Below are 19,363 nucleotides of genomic sequence, written 5' to 3'. Positions count from 1 at the left end.
GCACTGTTTTTGCCAAAGGGGATGACTATACACTTTTTGGCATTTAGCTTGAGGCCATGGCTCTGGCACCAGTTGTCTGTTTCTATGAGGCCCTTTTGTAGGATGCTTGTGTCGGCTGGTGAGTTGATTATGGCACCTAGTTTGCAGTCATCTGCGAACTTGGTCAGCCACAGTCCTTCCATGTTGGCCTGTACATCCGAGAAATATATACTGAACAAGAGAGGTCCCAGAACTGAGCCTTGTGGGACGCCACTTGTAACTGGTTTGGAGTCTGACATGGTCCCAGCAATTCTAACCATGTGGGTTCTGTCCTTGAGCCAGTTTGCAACCCATCTAGTGACATAGGGGTTTATATTTAAGCTGGTGAGCTTATCTATAATGCCCAAGTGGGGTATTGTATCGAAGGCTTTTGCGAGGTCCAGGTAGGCTGTGTGGACCATCTTCCCCTTGTCAATGGCCTTGGTGACTGTTTCAAAGAAATCAACTAGGTTTAAGAGGCAGGATCTGCCCTTAACAAAGCCGAACTGGGTAGGATCCAGTGTCTGTAGTTCCCCAATATCTTTATTTATGAGGTCCATGATGATCCTTTCCATAGCTTTGCAGACCAAGCTAGTCAGGCTTATGGGGCAATAGTTTCCAGGATCAGTTGAGGTACCACCTTTGTGGAGAGGGACCACTGTTGCTGTACGCCACTCTTTGGGTACATATCCTGTAGTAAGGCTGAGAGTGAACAGTAGTTTTATGTTTGGGTTTAGCTCTTCTTGGAGGTCATGTAGGACGCAGCCCGGGACACCGTCTGGTCCCATTGATGCTGTGTTTTTTGCTTTGGAGAGGGCGGCTCTTACCTGAGCATCTGAGATGTCAGGGGGGCAGCACTCTGCTGGGATAGATATTTGCCCTTTTGGTGGGGAGGGGGGGGAGTTTGCGCTGAACCTGTAAGCTAGGATGTTTGCAATGTCTGTGGGTTCGGTGTATTTTTTGTCATTTTGGACTAATTCTGAGCATATCTAGGAATTCCCATCCAGGTTCCTAACATAACTAAAAAAGCCTTGTGATTATCCTTAGTGTCCTGTGCAATTTTTCTCTCGAAGCTGGCCTTAGACAATTCTATGAGTGCCCGTAGTTTTTTGCTAATATTGATCAGAGATGCCTTCCCTTTTTGGGATTTTGCTCTATCATGTAGTAGCTTCCTCCTTCTATTGTATAGTTTGTTTATGGCTGGGGTCCACCAGACAGGACGCCTGCCTTTGGAGGATTGGGTCTTGATTTTATTTGGGATTGCATGATCCATGCATTCCTGAAGGTATTCATAGAATGTGTTTATAAAGGATTCTGCGGTCTGGGCCGTAGTTTCCACAGGCCCGGGGGCTTTGAAGGATTCCACCTCAGTTTTGAGGAGTGTGAAATTTGCTTTAGAGAAGTTTTTCACTGTGGTTTTCTGGGAAGGGGGTGGGGTCGGGATGTGAATATCCAGTGAGATTAGTTTATGGTCTGATCTTACAAGTGAGGGATACACTTCTGCTTTGGAGCATAGAGCCCCCATGTTGGTGATGATCAGGTCCAGTATGTTTTCCCCTCTTGTGGGAGTGGTAACAAGTTGTTCCATAGCATTTGAGTTTATAAATTCTAGGAACCTTTGGGCTAGGGTGTTGGAGCTAGAGTAATGCTCCCAGTCTATGTTTGGGTAGTTGAAGTCACCCAATATAATGGTGTTTGGAGAGACCTTCATATTTTCCAGTGTTCTCTGGAAGGCTGAGTGGGGTTCATGGGTTTGGGAGGATGGTCTGTAGCAGGCTATAAACTGGAAGGCAGTTTTACCCACTGTTAGTTGCACATGAATAGTCCCTGATGCTTCGTGCTGTGCCACCAACCTGGAGGTGTGGGTATCTTTGACGAATATTGATACTCACTCTCCTTTTGTGGTTCGGTCCAAGTTTTGGGGCTGAAAAGCGTGGTATGAGGTATAACCTGGTAGTGCTGGGGTGCTCTCGGAAACCTTGAACCAGGTTTCTGCTACTGCACAGATATCGATGTTCTCCATGCTAAAAAGAGTTTAGAGTGCATGCATCTTGAGGTTTAGACTTCTGGCATTGAGTAGCATTACTCTTAGTTTCTTATCCCTTGTGATACCTATGGAGGTGGGTTTGTCTTTTGAGCCTTGCCTAAAAAAGGCACTATGGGGGTGGCAAGAGCCTTTGCCAATATCTGAAAGCCCAGGGGTGACAGGTGCAAGCCGTCCCTAGCAAAGCATCGTGGCTTGTCGAGCATGTCATCCCAGGCTGACAGGCATTGGATCCCCTTTGAATGACACCAATACTTAAGCCAATTGTTGAAATTGATCATCTTGTCTTCATATTGTGGCATCATTCTTGGTGAGGGTAAGATGCTACTCAAGGTCAGGGTCATACCGGCCTGGGCTACATGCTCAGAGAGCTCCTCTATGTCTCTTTTCATGTAGTCCAGGGAGGTACATCTCAGGTCATTCACACCAGCATGGACAATGACTGAATCATATTTGTACTTGCCTTGGAGTGACCCGAGTGCTTGGGTTATGTGGCGGATCCTAGTGCCCGACAGGCAGCTCACTGTGACCTTCTCCTTGTTCAGCCTGGTGAGCGGGACGTCAGTGTGCCTGACGATAGAGTCACCTATTACAAGTGTATCAGGTGTGTTGTTTAGCCTTAAGGGCTGTGACTGTTCGGCACACTGGCTTTGTGAGCTATGTGTTGCACGTGTTTTGTATTTATTGAATAGTTTTTATTGAATAGTTCCTGCTTCCCATTTAAACAGGATTTGGCTACATCCCTGACTGTAGTTTCCACAAGCGCATTTACCTACATAAAATCATATTATTTATTTATTTATTTATTTTACATTTGTTTACCAGGAAAGTCCGACCAGGATAAGACCTATTTTCAGTGGAGGCCCGGGGAGAAAAGCTCTACATACAGAAAGCATACAAAACGTATACAAAAAATTATACAAAATTTATACAAGAAATTATACAAAAAATATACAAGACTTACAGTACACTAGAAACTACATTCTATGCTATTACAGCTGACATTTGTATTGTACAATCATGTGATATAATTCCTTATTGTAATGTAGACATTGTAGTCTCTCAAAGTAAGTTGAGGAAGGGTCTGTAGGGGAGAAAAGTTTTGTTTTACTGGGGTTGAGTATGAGCTGATGGTTAGAGAGCCACAGCTCAGTATCTGATAATGATTTTTGGGTTATATTATGGAGATGTTTCAGGTTATTAGCGGCACATATAAGTGTTGTGTCATCTGCATATTGGATGTTGAAGCCAGTGGGGTAGCACTCTGGAGGTTCTTTGTAAAAATAGTGAAGAGTAGCGGCCCAAGAACTGAGCCTTGAGGTACTCCTAGTGTGACGGGAAGGGGGGGATAGGACATTAAGCCATTTTACAGATTGTTGATTGCCCTGTAGATAGCTTCAGAACCACTGAAGTGCAGAGGGGCTGGGGTTCAATTTAGAGAGTGTATTTAATAGTTTGGGGTAGGAGACCATATCAAAGGCCTTGGGCATGTCTAGAAAGACAGCAGGGACTATTTTAACATTGTTTATGAGTTCGTTGATGCTATTGGTGAAACTGAAGAGTGCAGTTGTGGTACTATGATGGGGCCTAAAACCATGTTGACATATTGCTAGAAGGTTGCTGACGGTAAGATATTGAATCAGTTGGGAGTGGATACATCTTTTGAGGAGTTTAGATAGTGGAGAGAGAATAGTGATTGGTCTGTAGTTGGTCAGCTCTGTGGAATTTCCACCTTTGCATAAGGGGATAATGTGTGCGATTTTTCATATGGCTTCAGCTGTTAGTTTTAAATATTTGGCTAGTAACTTGTCAGCTGCTATTGAAGATGGTTTGAGATTTTTGAGTAGTTTCTTAATGGTAGCTGTGGGAACAGTTGAAAGGAGAAGGAATTGGAGTTAATATTGAGATGTTTTAAGGCTAGTGATGGTTCTGTGGAATTACTTTTAATTAGAGATAGTACACTTTCAGTGAAGTATTTATTGAATTCTTCTGCAACGGTGGTAGGAGAGTGTAGTAAGTTGGGGAGGGGTAGTGGAATGTTCAGAGTAGAAAACAGCATTTATGGTATTCCAAAATTTTGGGGGGTTATGCTGGTGTTTATGTTGTAGGTTATAGTTGAATTTCTTTTTATCTAGGTTGATTTGGCATCTAGTCTTGTTTCTAATTTGCTGGAATGCAATGTGGTTGATTTGAGTTTTATAGGTGACCCATGTTTGCCAAGCTTTGTGTCTTTGCCTAAGGAGCATTCAATTGTCATTAGTTAGCCATGGTGTGTATGTGGTTTTAATACAAATTCACCTGGGGGGGGGGGACAATTTGTTTAGAAAAGGAAGGTACTGTTGATATAATCTACTGCAGTATCAAGGAGCAGTTTTTTTTTAGTAGAGGCCAGTTGCATTTTTAGGGTATTTGATTAAGTCTTGGGGGTTAAAGTTTTTTTTACTGCAGATTTGATGGAAGGCAGTGAGCTTGACAGTACTGATGCTTTTTCTCAATAGATAGGTTGGCATATGGTCACTTATACTGCCAGGTAAGCAGCCACTAACCTGATAATAATGAGGTTTGTTGGTTAGTGTCCACTCCACTATAGACTGATGGTTGGAGTTTTTATCTATCCATGTAGGAGCTTGAATGAGTTGCATGAAGCCATAGAGGTTGATGTGATTGCTAGGGTTATGTGAATTCCAAGTTGTTCAATCAATATTAAAGTCACCCATAATGATAGTTTCTTGGGCTATGGAATTTGATATAGACTGGATGATGAGCTCTATAGTGGAGATGCTATTTTCGGGTGGGACATAGGTAGCTATAATGGATATGAATTTGTTTTGGTTAAACTGAAGTTTAGTATGTATGATTTCTATGTTTTTGAGGTTATCTATGTTTAGGCATTGTGGCAAAAGTGTGAGAGTGCTCTTAAACAAGATGGCTACCCCTCCACCTCTTTTTACCTTCCTGTCTGGTCTAATAATGTTGTAACCAGGTGGTGCAATTTCATTGTCAGTAATGTGTGCTTTTAACCAGGCTTCCGTTAAAACAGCAATATTAGGGTTATAATGGGATAGGGTGGTGTGTAATTCTTGAATTTTGTTGACTATGCTTTGAAGGTTTAGATTTAGGATTAGTATTTTGGAGTCTTTTTGTGAGAGATTGGTTATATCTTGTATTTGAGGGGGTAGTGAGGAGGTATTCTGGGGGCCTGGGTTTGGGTGAATCTCTCCAATTATAATAAGTTTGGTAGCTATGGTTACTAGTGTCTGGACGAATTCTGATATATGCTTATGAAACTTAAAAGGGGTATTTTTGGGGTTTGGTTTACTATGGTGCAGTCTATATGAGGTGTGATGGACTTCTGTTATATGTAAGATGGATGGAGATATTAAGATGAGGTAGTCAGTTAGGTGTGGAGAAAAGGTAGGCGTAGTTTTGTGAAAAGTGTGAGGGGAGACTATTTGTGAATGGTAGTTCGTTAAGTGAGCAGCAGGTATTAGCAGAGCTAGTAACATACAATGTATTGATAGCATTTTGTAATGGTAAAAAGAGTAGGGATTGGTTAAAGGTTAATATATGCATGTAATGGATTGGTGTTGTTAAGGTTAGTGTGGAAATGTGAGCTATTGTATAACTGTAAATTGTATAGGTGGTGATTGGTAGATAAGTGTGAGTGGGAGTGGTTGGGTTTAGAATAAATTCAAGTGATTTGGGGGTGGGAGGGAATGGTGGCAGGGTAGGGGAGTGGAGTGAAGGCCAAGCATAGCGAGGGCGGAAGAGAGCGGAGCGGGGACAAGTTCTATGGCTGCACAGCAAGGAACAGTCAGTCACTTAGACTACCAAGTACTGTGGAAAGTATCTATACAGCTGACAATTTTGTAGAGTAGGAATTCTTAGAGAAACAGAAACCTTATGCCAGGAGTTATTATGAAGTGGGAGAAATATGGGCAATATATTGGGGAAGGAGAAGACTGAGTAAAACAATGATTCCAAACTAGAAAGTATTGGGTTTAGAAAGATCTCTGGTGGGAGAGAGAGATATAAACTTACTTTTCTGTTGTCCATTGAGGTGTGTGTCTATGGCTGTAGTTAATGATGTAGCATTCACATTACAAAATCTGGACTATCCTAATTTGCGTTTTGGTATGCCAAGAATACGAATGTTCTGAAATATCATAAATAATACATGCGCATATATTAATAGTAACTCTTTATGAACATTAGTGTACTCTCTGTGAAAAACTATACAGCCTTCTCACACCAAGCATGCTGGATGCCTTGCTTTTGTCACTAATACAATAGATTTCTTTTTACTGAGTACACTTATAGTCTTCCTTCTGACAGTAAACCAGTCACATTAGTTTCCCAGTGCTTCCTTAAAACTCAGAACAGTGATGCCACAATACTTTCTAGACCAAAATTCTAATTAAGAATCAGCAAAATCTCTTTCCCAAAATAGGAACCCTCACTTTAGAATAAATTACCACTTCATTTATGCTCTAAGAAGCTGCCATGGAATGTACAGTCTTACCTAGAAAAAAATCTTTGAAAACAATTCAGATATAGCTGCAGAAAGTGGTAGTCATTTTAGATTATGTGCCATATTCTTGCCAACAGCCTCATCCACTATTGTTAGAATAGACATTTCAGTACAGTTAATTGATGTTTTACTCTAAATTGCTGTAACTATATGTCCCTCAGAAATAGCTGAATATTACGTTTCATCATAGTATTATATCTCACTTTTCAAAACATCTGTTGGATATGTCTATACTGCAAAATGATAGTGCTTAGTAATAGTACCGTTCACCATCCTTGTAATTAGTAAAGAATCCAGTTCTTTGGAGCACGGACTATGCTCATTGGTGCAGATATACTTTATGCTTCAAACACTGAGTTCACCCAAGTAATCAGAAAATACTTTAAAAAAAAGAGCAAGCAGTCTGTGCAGCAGAACACCTCACTCTGAAGAACACAGGGAGGTTCACACACATGCTTCAGTGTGCAAGGTTACAATTTTGCACTTCCTGGTATAATTTAGAGTAATGCCGGTTATTCAAGTTTCTTACATAATAAAAGGAAACCTAATAAATTATGAAGCGTGAACTCATGACATCCAGTATCGAAACAGTGAAGTGCATTAAGTGGAATTTCTGCCTTTCTCCTCAGTTTTGTGCCCTGGAAAATTGTTATACAAGTTAGGGGATGTGATGTTGTAGCCCACCCCCTCCCACACACACAGATACACACACACACACACACACACACACACACACACACACACACACACACACACACACACACTATACCCAGGGCCTACTTTCTTGTTTTTAGAAATAAAAACGTATTGTTTCAATATCTACTGATTGCAATGAGTTCATGCATAAGTCATCAGGAAACAATAATAAATATATAGAAATGGTCAATTTCTAGGATCCCACTATTCATATAATAAACTTATGATATGTTTGCTGTCTAGATACATGCCCCTTCTGCTCATTGTAATACATACACTACGGTTTTTTGTCGAGGTACAAAATCTGCAACTCTCTAACCCATCACACAATGCTGCTGGTGGTTTGTGAATTTGCTCAGGTATATTCCACCTGAATGTGGCATATAGGGTGATTTCTGCTTGTTTAAATAAAACTGAAATAATGCTGGATCAGCATGGAGTATGTAGGTGGTATAAAAGCTGCATACACTTGAGCAAACCTGATGGAGCTAAAACTGATGATTACAGCATTTGATCAGCAACTGATTACAGTTACACCACTGGGGGTAGAGCAAACGATAAAAGCATTGATGAACACATAGCTCCCACCTGGATAAAGGCACTATACCTGGTTAGTATAGGAGCTAGCTGACAGCTGGTGTTGCACCAGTAACCTGCACATCATATCATATGCCATGCAGTCCAGTGCAGAAATCAGTCTGTGAATTAGAAGTAACAGCACTACTTCACTGTGGCATGTTCAGTTACATTTTGCCATGCTGCTCCTCGCAGAAATACAGTAAGCTGGTATACAGCTATTAACTTGTGTTGCACCATAGTTCAGTGGATAAACTCACTGCCTCACAGATACAAAATCTGGGATTCGATCAGGATCTCTGATCACCAGCTGTGAACAGTTTGCACATTTTCCTCACATCTGTGTAGGATTTCTCAAGGTACTCTGATCCCCCCAAAAAAGAAAGAAAATGCTGACTGTCTGATTGTCACTCCCAGACTATCCATATTTACTGCATTTACCCCTGCCCTTGTGGATTTTTGGCCGAAAACTGTAAGGAATGGATTGTTCATTTACCCAGATAGTAAATTAATATTAAATTGAACTAAAATGTAGTTCTGTTTGGCATGTCACTGAGGTTTATAGCAAATTTTCTCTGTGCCTTCAGTTTCATTCATGCAGATCAGTACATTTTTTGTGGGTGGTCTACTATGTTCAATCAAACTCCAAGTGCTGTAAACACAATTCCCCATCTGCAATTGCTTGAAATTATTACTGTAAATACAGAAAGCAAAAGCACATAAATATATTTAATTGCAACTTAGTTACTTTCATACAGTTGAGCCACCAGTCATTAAATCAACCACTGCAGCTAGGAGCAAGCATTCTTCATCCCACACTCTTCCTTACCAGTATATTCTTACACTGAAGCTGTTGCAACTTGGAGAAAAGGTGAGTCAGTGGTATGGTGGAAGGAGAATTATGTGATACAATCAGAAGGCCACTAAAACAGTATCAACAAAATGGTATTGAGCAGCAGTAGAGAACTTTCACAATGTTTTGTGTTGCGTCGTAGGTATTCATGAATCCTAGCCTTTATGTTTGTTATATATTTTTTAGGATTTCGATTGGTCAGTATTATATTGATTGAGCTCACTTTTTTTGTACTGCCTACAGTTTGAGTCATGGCTAAATACTTATTAAATAGACAAACAGACGGATGGATAAATTAATACCACTATATACATTTTCACCTTATTGTGAGATCTTCATTTTTGCAAGTTTCAATCTTTTTCTAACAAGCCATCCATATTAAAGTTATACACTGCAAATGTGTACATTTAGCACTAAAACAGGACTTCTCCTCTTAAATTACTACACTAGACCAAGATGTCTGACTGTAATTTTTAAATATTTGGGTACTTTGCAAAACATCATAACTATAAATCATAAAACATTGCATCACAGGTGTACTTTCACTGAAAGACATATTTTTTTTTTGGCCTCCTTGAACCTCATTATTACCAGCCTGTCCTCAAGTGCCCCACATCTATGCTGGGTGTGCCATCCATCCTCTCACTCAACCCCACCCAGACTTACCCCAGTGTTTCTGAGGATGGTCATGGATCTTAAGGGATTGCTGGGGGCTTGGGCATCTATGTTTCCATTCAGTTTTTATATGCCCTACTCACTTTTCCTTTCTCCACCCCCATGCTTGTTGGTTACATCCGTGAAGAACTGTCTTCATTGGACCAGGCTTCTTCTTAGGAGACATCACCAATGAGTATCCTCCATCCCAGGATGGCCACTCTCTCCCCATCCTAATTATGTCATAAGTGCAGTAGTACCAAATATATGGCAGGCACAGTTGAAACCTTAACTTTTTGTTTGAAATGCAAAGGTTCTAAAACTGGAAGATCTACAGTAAATAGATAAATAATTCTCTGGGTAAAAGAAGTTACAGTAACTAGAAGTCACTGATCGAGTGCATCTAGGAGAGACATGTTTAGACCCAATACCACTCTCTGCATGTTGTATGAATTAATAAACTACCTACGCGTCCTACACATGTCACTTACAAGACATAATAAACCTTTACTCTGACTGAGTCTTTAAAACTTTGTCACTGTTCAGTTTATGACACTGGAGATGAAGGGACAGACACTGAGCGGGAATCAAGCAGTTGATGCCAGCTGTCATTCTGGTGGGCGGGGGGGGTTGGGAGGCACAATCTAGTGGAGAATGGAAGGTGACATTCCCATGGCTGTGTGCACTGTTACATGTTAGCAGAAGAAAGAGAGGACAGGGGCAGCACACATACATATTCCATGTAATCACACAGGGGAATGGTGTGACACGCACACTGTCATGTATGTGCCATACCTTGGATTAGGGTAGTTCTTCCCCTTCGAAGCTGTCATCCCATGTTGGAAAAGGGATAGTGGATGGATGGACTTAATGTGTGCAGCACTGCAGCACCATCTAGTATAAACAAGAATGTGGATCCTGAGTCTGTGCATGCAGCTGTACAGTAGGTAGCTGTGTTAGTTATCACAGTAAGATGGCATCAAGTTTAACCAGTCCACACAAGAAAACAGTTTTGTCAAGGTTGTTTGTGTAAGGAGTACAGCCCTTTTCCTTCTGATGTGCTGACTTCAGAGTTGCTTGTATTAGAGTGGTAGTACTAGGGTGTCTTTCACTGCATGAGAGACTTGGGTGATTTTACCCCAAAACATTTTTTCTTCAGTCTTTTGTGCACTTTGATTTGTTGAATTCCAGTCTTTTGACCACAAATGGATTGCTTTGACCCATTCAGCCAAGAATTAAGTTTGTTGTTTCACTGTATTAGAAAAGGATGAATTTACAGCATTTGATTATGTTGCTATACCCAAATGCATTTAATGAAACATTCTCAGCATCTAACCAGTAGTGCACCTGAAATCACAAAGGAGAATATTAACCTGCTGGCTTTGGTAACGTTACTGATTGTGTTTCTTTGAAGGGCTGTGGAACGGAAGCTGTGGATCATGAACTGCACCCTGTTACCATTCTGTGGCCTGCTGTGGATGTCTCTGAACTTGTGTGCTTCACGCCCTGTTGCAGACAGAGTGAAGATAGATGCCAAAAATCTCACTCGTACCATTATTGCCAGACTCCAGCAACAAAACAATCAGGTAATTTGTTCTGAGTCAGCTATGATTTGCAGTTCCATATCAGCCACTTAAATATTATTTACCATCAATGCATATATGGGAGAAAATGAGTTAATACAGAAGAGGTAAAACAGTTAACATCAGAATATAGGTATAGATATTAAGTCAACATCCATACCTGTGTGTATACAAACTACTGCTTCAGTCTGCTTAATGACTTGCTTATCCTGTAGATGAGGGGTAGGCTGTAATTTCAAATGACCTTTTAATATAGCATAACCTTTTCTGTTGCCTTTCCCTGCATTCTGCTGTTCTACCTTACAGTCATAGCACGTTCCTTCACAATGGGAGCCTTGAGCAATACATAGAGCCTCCTGAGGGAGAGATTAGACAAAATTGCCTACAACTGCTGTCAACACTGTAGGCAGAGTGCAGCGATGGGGCAATATGCCAGTGACATCTGGGGTCTTATCACACAACTGTAGAGATGATGACAGATCAGAAAGCCTAGAACTAGTACAAGTACACTGTGTTATGAATTTGCTTGCTCTGTCTGCTTCTCCTCCAAAGACATGACAGGAGCTGATTCATAAAAAAAAAAAATTGGCCTGCATAGTCTCACCCGCTGAGTAAACTGTATTTGTGGATTATTATACTGAAAAGATGCAGTGAGGGTTTCCTTCCTATTGGCTGATGATCTCTTTCTTCAGTGTAGTTGGAGCAAGATGGCTGCAGATGAGACAGTGTGCTTGTGTGCACTGCAGGCTACACCAAGATGTGCCATTACCAACCCTTTATTAACTGTATGCCTTCTTAAGAGCATCATTCAAACTAACAGTGATGTTGATCAGTTGTTTTATACTGAGCAACAGATTACCAGCTTTAGGACTTTGGGTGCTAAAATCCTGTTCTTTGCATGGGTCATCCATGGTGGCATTCTAGTAATTCCCTCTTAGTTCTACACTATGGCTCTCCACTTGCATACCAACTACATATCTGGATACTTCCATGAATGTAGGTCCATATGTTATTCTATAATATGACGTTCTGTCATACAAAGGCATGAAAATGAAATCCTCTGCAAAACACAAATGATAGAACAATAAAATCTCAGCACTGTGCTTTGAAATTGTAGCTTTATTCAAGTTCATTAAAGAAAGGATAAAGGCAAATGCACATTCCAAAGAACAAGTGCTTAATTTTTCTTTGAGTAATAGCAACTTTGGATGTGATTATTCTGTTTAGTGGGGAGTTTGACAGGACCACTAATTTTCAACAAAATGCCTGCTCATGCTCTTGTGGTTATAGGTTTGTACATTTACTGTAGAATGTTTGCTGTGTTAAAGGGAAAATGTTGTAAATGTCAGGCATGAAGAAATATTCACTAATGATCCATAGAGAGTTGAGAAAGTATCCTAAATATGATTGCTTTATCCAAGCAGGGACGAATGCTAACTTACAGCTGTAATTATTTTCATTTCTATTAAAGTTGAATCCACTCCAGAGCTGCCTCTGGAACTCTGAGTGCCATTATCACACTTGTAAAATTGCATTTATTTTGATGAATATACACATAATTCTGGAAATGCATTATGTGAGGAAATAACCTTGAGATATATGTTAAAACTATAAAAACAATTTTGAATACTCACAACAATATACATTAAAATTTAGCACATTCACATTAACTTGGACTTCATCAGAACAATACTGCAACAAACTCAACGTCAACCTTCCAAATCACATGGCTAAACTAGTTTAAAATTTTGATAATAAAACATCCACTCTACATATAAAAAAATCAATTGAATCTTTTTTAAATAACACACATGTACATATAACTATAAAAAAACATATTAAAAATAGCAAACCTCACAATTATGCCATGCCACATTGTTTGCGTTGAGTAGCAGTTGCCAGTGGAATTCCTTAACTTCAATTTTTTATTAAAGTCACCACTTCTTATATTCAGTTCTATATGATTAATTACAAAGAACAAAAATGTTTTTAAATGTTGGGTTAACTATTGAATGTTTATAAATCACACTGCTACATGTTTGCCTTTATAGCATGCAAATGTTCATGTATCTATTGTAAAAGCCATCTTGTTGTCTTACCCACATAGAAAACGTTGCAGCTTGAGCATTTTGCGACATAAATTATACCATAAAAATTACAGGTGTAACTCTCAGATACCCCAACAACTTTCTCTTAATGATCTAAAATAAAATATGAGCTTTAATAAATAAACTTACACATCACATAAAATACACAAGGGAATGTGTCCTTCTCCTTTTGAGTAATTGTTTTACTCTGGAAAACAGGCTGTTTTTTCAACTTCATCTTCAAATGCTTTTCCTTCTTAAATACAAAAACTGGTTCATTCCCTTTTACCTAGGCCAGATCTTCATTAATCAAAACGATTTTCCAATTGTCTTTTAACACCTGTTTGATTGAATTGTTAACTGACATTTCAGACATAAAAGCTCTATAGATAGTTTTTGTGACTGTCTGGATGATACTTAAAGCTTCAGCCTGGGTATTTTTAAAATGGGAATAAACTTACCCTTTTGTCTGAGTCTCACCTCATTTATAAACTTGATTAACTTGTAAGAACCACAGGTTTACCTAAACAATGTATCTTTGTCAGAAGTCAAAACAAAAGTTTGTAGTGTACCTGCCAAAGCTAGATTAAATGTACTTTTTTTCTTGAAAATGCCTGTTTCTGTTGAGCGGAATGGTATACAACTGAATATGTATTCTAAACTGAGTTTACTCGCAGATCGTCTCAGTTTGGTTAAGTTTTCAACAGGCTGGCTCGGTTGGATGGAATGAAAGTATGACATTTTGAAAGTAACTCAGTTTATTCCTTGTTAAATCTTGCACTGCTTAAACTGTATAAAGGAACCTTTAATGCCTCTGTCCTCTGCCTTTTGCTTTGAACCAGACCCAGCTGTGCTTCCTTTGTTTTCCCCGATTCACTACATTGGTATTTATAGTGGAATCTCACTTTGATAGCAACTCCCACCCCCTCCTGGAGGGTCTATTCTCTTTGGATTCTGCAGGCCTGCTAACTTTGTAGACCTCCTGATAGTATTGGTCTCTAAAAAAGATTCACTCTGTTCAAATATTTGTTATTGAATGGGTATATTTTTTCTATATGTAGCTCTCCTTTCCCCCATAAATGACCCACTGTACTTGAGAAATTTCACATCTTTAACAGAAAAAGGAGAACTATTTAAGTAACCTTTGTAATCCCTGTTAACTTTTTTTTTATTCTTTCTCTCCATAATAGTCTTAACATCTGTCGAGTCTCATAAAAATAGTGTCATATTCCCCTTTAAATGGTGACACTGTTCAACTGTTTTGTAATTCAAAGTCAAGTTTTTCATTTCCTGCTTAAGTTCACTAGTCTTTGCTTCACTACACCTAATTATGAATTTTAGAAGTTCAATACCTATTTTGTTGAAAAACTCACATAACCCGCTATACATACCATCCTGCTTTGACAGATCACTGGAAACTTGTACAGCCTTGAACCTTTAGGGATTCCTTTGACCCAAATGCATTCTTCAAATACCAAATTATACTAGCAGAATGATTTAAACTTAAAAATGAGACTTTTCAAGTTGTTTCAACTTATCTTTAACTGGACTATCTCTGTTAAATAAAAAACACTATAGCTACAGTTGCTTGTATTCAATGCTGAAATACTTTCAAACCTGAAAGTATTTAATGGCCTCTCCAAAGCAGTTGTAATATTTCATTTGTTACTGCTTCTAACAGACTGCTCATTTTCTTCAAATGAACCCACTTCCAACAAACCTTCTGACATGCATTCCTTATATCTAGACATTCCCATCTTACTAGGTGCTTCACCAACTTTTGTAGCCCTTTCAAAGCTGTATTGATTCTATTTAACATAGACTTGAACTCATGGGGGACAGAATGCATCAAACCCAAGAAATTATCAGAATTAGAACTGTTACCCAGACTCCATCCGAATGGTGTATTTCTTTATGTTAGTTCAACCAGAGTCTGAGTTTAATAACAATGAAACTTACACTGTTTGTCAAATTAATTTCAGTCAAATTCCATTTCAGCATAAATGTTTAGAAGAAATTGCATTTTTCAAAATCACTTGATCTGAAAATTTATTGTTTCCCAAGATGTGGAAATTTCAAAGTATTTTTTTAACTTTTTTCCCCCCACTGCCTGCTGACCATCAGCCTGGTCTTGGCCGATTGTCACATTCATTCCTCTTTACTAGCGTGAGTCAATTGAGATGATCTGTTGTTAAGGCAGCCATTGGGGGCTTCCCTTTTACGTGCCTAACACTCTGCACATGGTGAGTGAGCATTCTCCCATAAGGATGGGCAACAGTCATAGTGTGGGACTGTCAATCACTTCCACAAGTAGCATGAGCCTACAAATGACCCCACAATGTAAAATGAGCACATCTTGCATATTCTTCCAGGCTCCACCATGGAAACTGGCATCTTTAAAGTTCCCTGGACATTCGCTCCATCCCTCCCCATGTGATGGGTCAGTGAGCACAGCATCATCTCTACGGTCCTTAACTCACCATCTCCGGCAGGTGCCCAAGACACGAATCAGACTTAACCAGTGTTAGTAAGTGAACAATATTAGAACTCTTAATTATAATAAAATGTCTCACAAATGTAATTTCCACAAGATGTGCAATTCCGTAAGAGGAAATTTTTTTTAATAGACCAGATTGACCGAAGAGATTTTTTTTTTAAAATATGGTACAGCAAGCACACTGATGAGTCAGATGAAGAGATAACAAGGAATTTCTTTCTAAAAAAACGTATTGCTTTTGTAGTCCACCCCCACCTCCCCTCCCTTTTTGATTTTTGTATGACAGTAGAAAGGATTAGGTTAAAAATAGAGATGTTAAAAGATGATAGGAAATGAAGGGGTGAAGCTATTACCTCCAAGAAAAAAATTGTTTCAGCTTTCAAATGTTGAGCATTTATATGAATGTCAACTAAAGACTAAAGTTTCATCATGTTTATACAAATATCAAAATGGGAATGGGTTCCTATTATGTGGCGTGACTGAGAATTATTCAGTTCTTAGCAGGCACAGTTCTTTTTCATAAAGAACATGTACATTTCAGAAGCTCCCCTATGGGTTGCAAGATTAATAGATAGTAGACTCTAGTAGATATACAATTATCATGCCTCTCAAAGACAGTACATTGAATACTGACATTCATTCATTTGTTCATTCATTCATCTGATACTCTTTATCTTATTCAGGATTGTTGGGGAGCCATAACCTATCTTAGGAATCAATGGACATAAAACAGAAGGCATTTCTGGTTAGCATGCTAGTCTATTGAAGGATAGGGACATGCATGCAGACACACACACACACACACACACACACACACACACACACACACACACACACATTGATTGATTGATTGATTGATTGATTGATTGATTGATTGATTGATTTTGATTACTGGAATAGTCTGAGAGGACAGAGTTCATTTTCAGTGGAGCCCTGGGGAGAAATGATCCACAGGAATTTACATATAATATCAAATCAAGTCATATCAGATTACAGAAGTGCGAAGTAGTTACATAATAAAGGGAGAACCATCAAGTCGTAATATTTCTATGACTTAATTATACTTTACATACAGTATGATACATTGGAGATGATAGGGATGAAGATTCTATAGAATAACAGTAGCACTGAAGCAGGTTGGATATAGATCAGCTTTGCTGGGAGCAGTTCCAGAGGCAGGAGTTATAGAGGTGTTTTTTTAGTAGGGATTTCAATACAGGTACAGATTTAGTTTGCTTTAGATGGTGTGGGATGGCATTCCAGTTATTTGATACATTGATGGAATATAGTGATGTTTTTCCAGTGAATTGTATGATTTAGTTGTGCACAACTGAAGTTTGGAACTAGAGATTAGAGCTCTTGGTAGAGTGTAAAACTGGATGATGTTTGATAGACAGGGGCTGTTTTTGTGGTTATAGATGAGACTATGGGTGGTAAAATGTTGCCAGTAATTTAAGTGTAGTGATAGTCTTATTAGTTGTACTAGGGTAAATCAATGGTGGGTCCTATAGGGGAGATTAGTGGAGAACTTAGCAATTTAATGGCAACATTGTTCTAGTTTGCTCATTAGGGAAGCTTGTGAGTTGGTAAAGATTGTTGGGACAGCATAGAGAGATCTGGGATGAGGTGAGCAGTGGAAGTGGTTTTTTTGGGCATAGTCTAATAGAAATGTTTTTACTTCATAAAGGGAGCCTAGCTTTTGGTGAGCTTTCATTACTGTGCACAGGATGAGTTAATCAGATTTTAATTTGTTGTCTGTGTATATACCCAGTAGGTATGTGTAACTAGTTCAATATTTGTGTAATTAGCAGAGGTTATGATGAAGTTTGGCTTTGGGTAGGTAAGGTGGTTTGGTGTAAAATAGCCTATTTTTTGCAGCATTGAGGAGTAGGTGAGATTTTGTTAGCCACGCCTCTATCCATTAAATAAAACTTCCCGGGTGTGTTCCTTTAGTTCTGTGAGAGTTTGTGCTGAACAGATCAGTGTGGAGTCAACAGCATATTGTATGATGGAGGCATATTTTCTGGCTGTATGTAGGTCATTTATGAAAATATTGAATAATATAGGGTCAAAGATGGAGTCTTGGGGTCACCTACAGATATTGGAAGGAAGGAGGGGGATTGGGTTTGCCATTTTATATCTTGGGAACTAGAGCTGAAGTAGCTATTGGACCAGTTTAAGAATGAGTTGTTTAGGCCCATCACTGCTAATCTGGACAGGAATTTCTGGTGTGAGATGATGTCAAAGGCCTTTGATAGATCCAGAAAATGGCTGATACTAATTCATTGTTGTTTCAATGGGTGTTTACAGTGTTTGTAAAACTAAGTACAGCAGTGGAGGTGCTATGATGGGGTAGAAACCATGTTGGGTAGGAGAAAGAAGGAATTGTGGGTGATATACTTGAGGAACTAGTGCTGAATACACTTTTTGTGGACTCTGGACAGAGCAGAGAGGATGGCAATTGGGTGGAAATTAGCTAGATCAGTTGAATTGTCACCTTAGTGCAATGGAAGAATATAGGATTTTTTCCACAGAAGTAGGACATGTGATTCTTGGATAGAGTGGTTTATTAAGATTGCTGCTGCATATGCTGTAGCTTTAGTTGACAACTGTAGGTATTCAGCTGGTAGGCTGTCTGGAGCAAGGGTTGTAGTTCTGAGTTTAAGGCGGTGTTTTTTTCATTGTGCAACTGGAGTATAGTTGTCTGTTTGCGGTTGGTGACCTGGGTTGAGGGATTGCAAGGGAGAAGAAGGGGTTGGATAGGAGTTGTTGAGAAGACAGGAGATAGTATCTATAAAGTGAGAATTAAAAAAGTGGGGAATGATGCTTTTATCTGCCTGGACAATAAATGTTGGTGTAGATTATGCAGTCTGGTCTAGTTTTAGTATGTGATTTATTAAGAACCCAAAAGTTGCTGGATTTTTTTAAATTGCTGAATGTTAGAATAGAACATTTGTTATCATTTATATTATATTTAGTGCAGTTCCTAAGATGTCTATAAGTTTTGGGGTTTTGGGAGGTTTTGCATTGGGTCCAGGTTTTCCACGCCTTGTCTCTTTGCTGTATTAGGATCTTTGTGCTTTTGATTAGCTGGGAAGCAGGGTTAAATTTAAACCCTTTTGGTTGTAAGTGGGACAAGCTAATTTAGTATATTTAGGAAGCTTTTACTAAATGCCCCTATAGCATCATCTAGAGGAAGAAGGTTTAGGGTGTTCCAGTTGTGCTGTTTTAGGTGTTGGATAGGTTTATCACTACAAAAGTTTTTGAGGTTGTGGGATGTGTTGTTAAATTGATGTAATTTACGGATATTTAAGTGGCTTCTGACCAAGAAGGTAGCACGGTGGTTGCTTAATGAGTCTGGGAGGGTGCCTGATGTGATCCAGTCGATGAGAGATTTGTAGTTAGTTTTTTGTCATATAGAGTAGGAGAGTTTATGAGTTGTGTGAGGTCATAAAGGCTGATGGTGTTTGTAGGGTTTAACTGAAGTAATTGTGATCCAGTCAATGTTTAAAATCCCTAGGATTAGTTTCTCTTGTGGAATATTAGAAGAAAGTCTTCTGCTGTTGTTATGTTGTTTCCTGGAGGGATGTATATACTTATTATATAGATTAGTTTGTGCTGGTTTATATTGAGTTGAGAGATAAGTATTTTGACATTGATGAAGCAGGGAGGGCAAGTGGTGACAGGGAGAGATGCAAATTATTTTTAAAGATAATGGTGTCTCCACTAGCTCTTTTGTGTTTTCTAACTATTCTAATGATATTATGTCCTGGGGGTGAGATTTCATCATCTTTTATGTGTTGTTTTAGCTATGTCATTGTGAT

The 19,363-nt window shown here is 39.1% G+C and overlaps 1 protein-coding gene across 1 annotated transcript in view; it reads left to right on the top strand.

Moving 5' to 3' along the window:
- LOC122814866 (leptin-like) overlaps window positions 1–19,363 on the top strand; it is a 42,177-nt gene that overhangs the window by 10,402 nt on the left and 12,412 nt on the right. The window contains exon 2 of the mRNA XM_044087147.1: window positions 10,787–10,958. Coding sequence (XP_043943082.1) covers window positions 10,787–10,958 — 172 coding nt within the window. The remainder of the gene's footprint in view (window positions 1–10,786; window positions 10,959–19,363) is intronic.

This window comes from Protopterus annectens, chromosome 11.part0, assembly GCF_019279795.1.
Source record: "Protopterus annectens isolate FY-2018-M chromosome 11.part0, PAN1.0, whole genome shotgun sequence".
NCBI lineage: Eukaryota > Metazoa > Chordata > Ceratodontiformes > Protopteridae > Protopterus > Protopterus annectens.
This window is presented reverse-complemented; position numbering and strand designations above follow the sequence as displayed.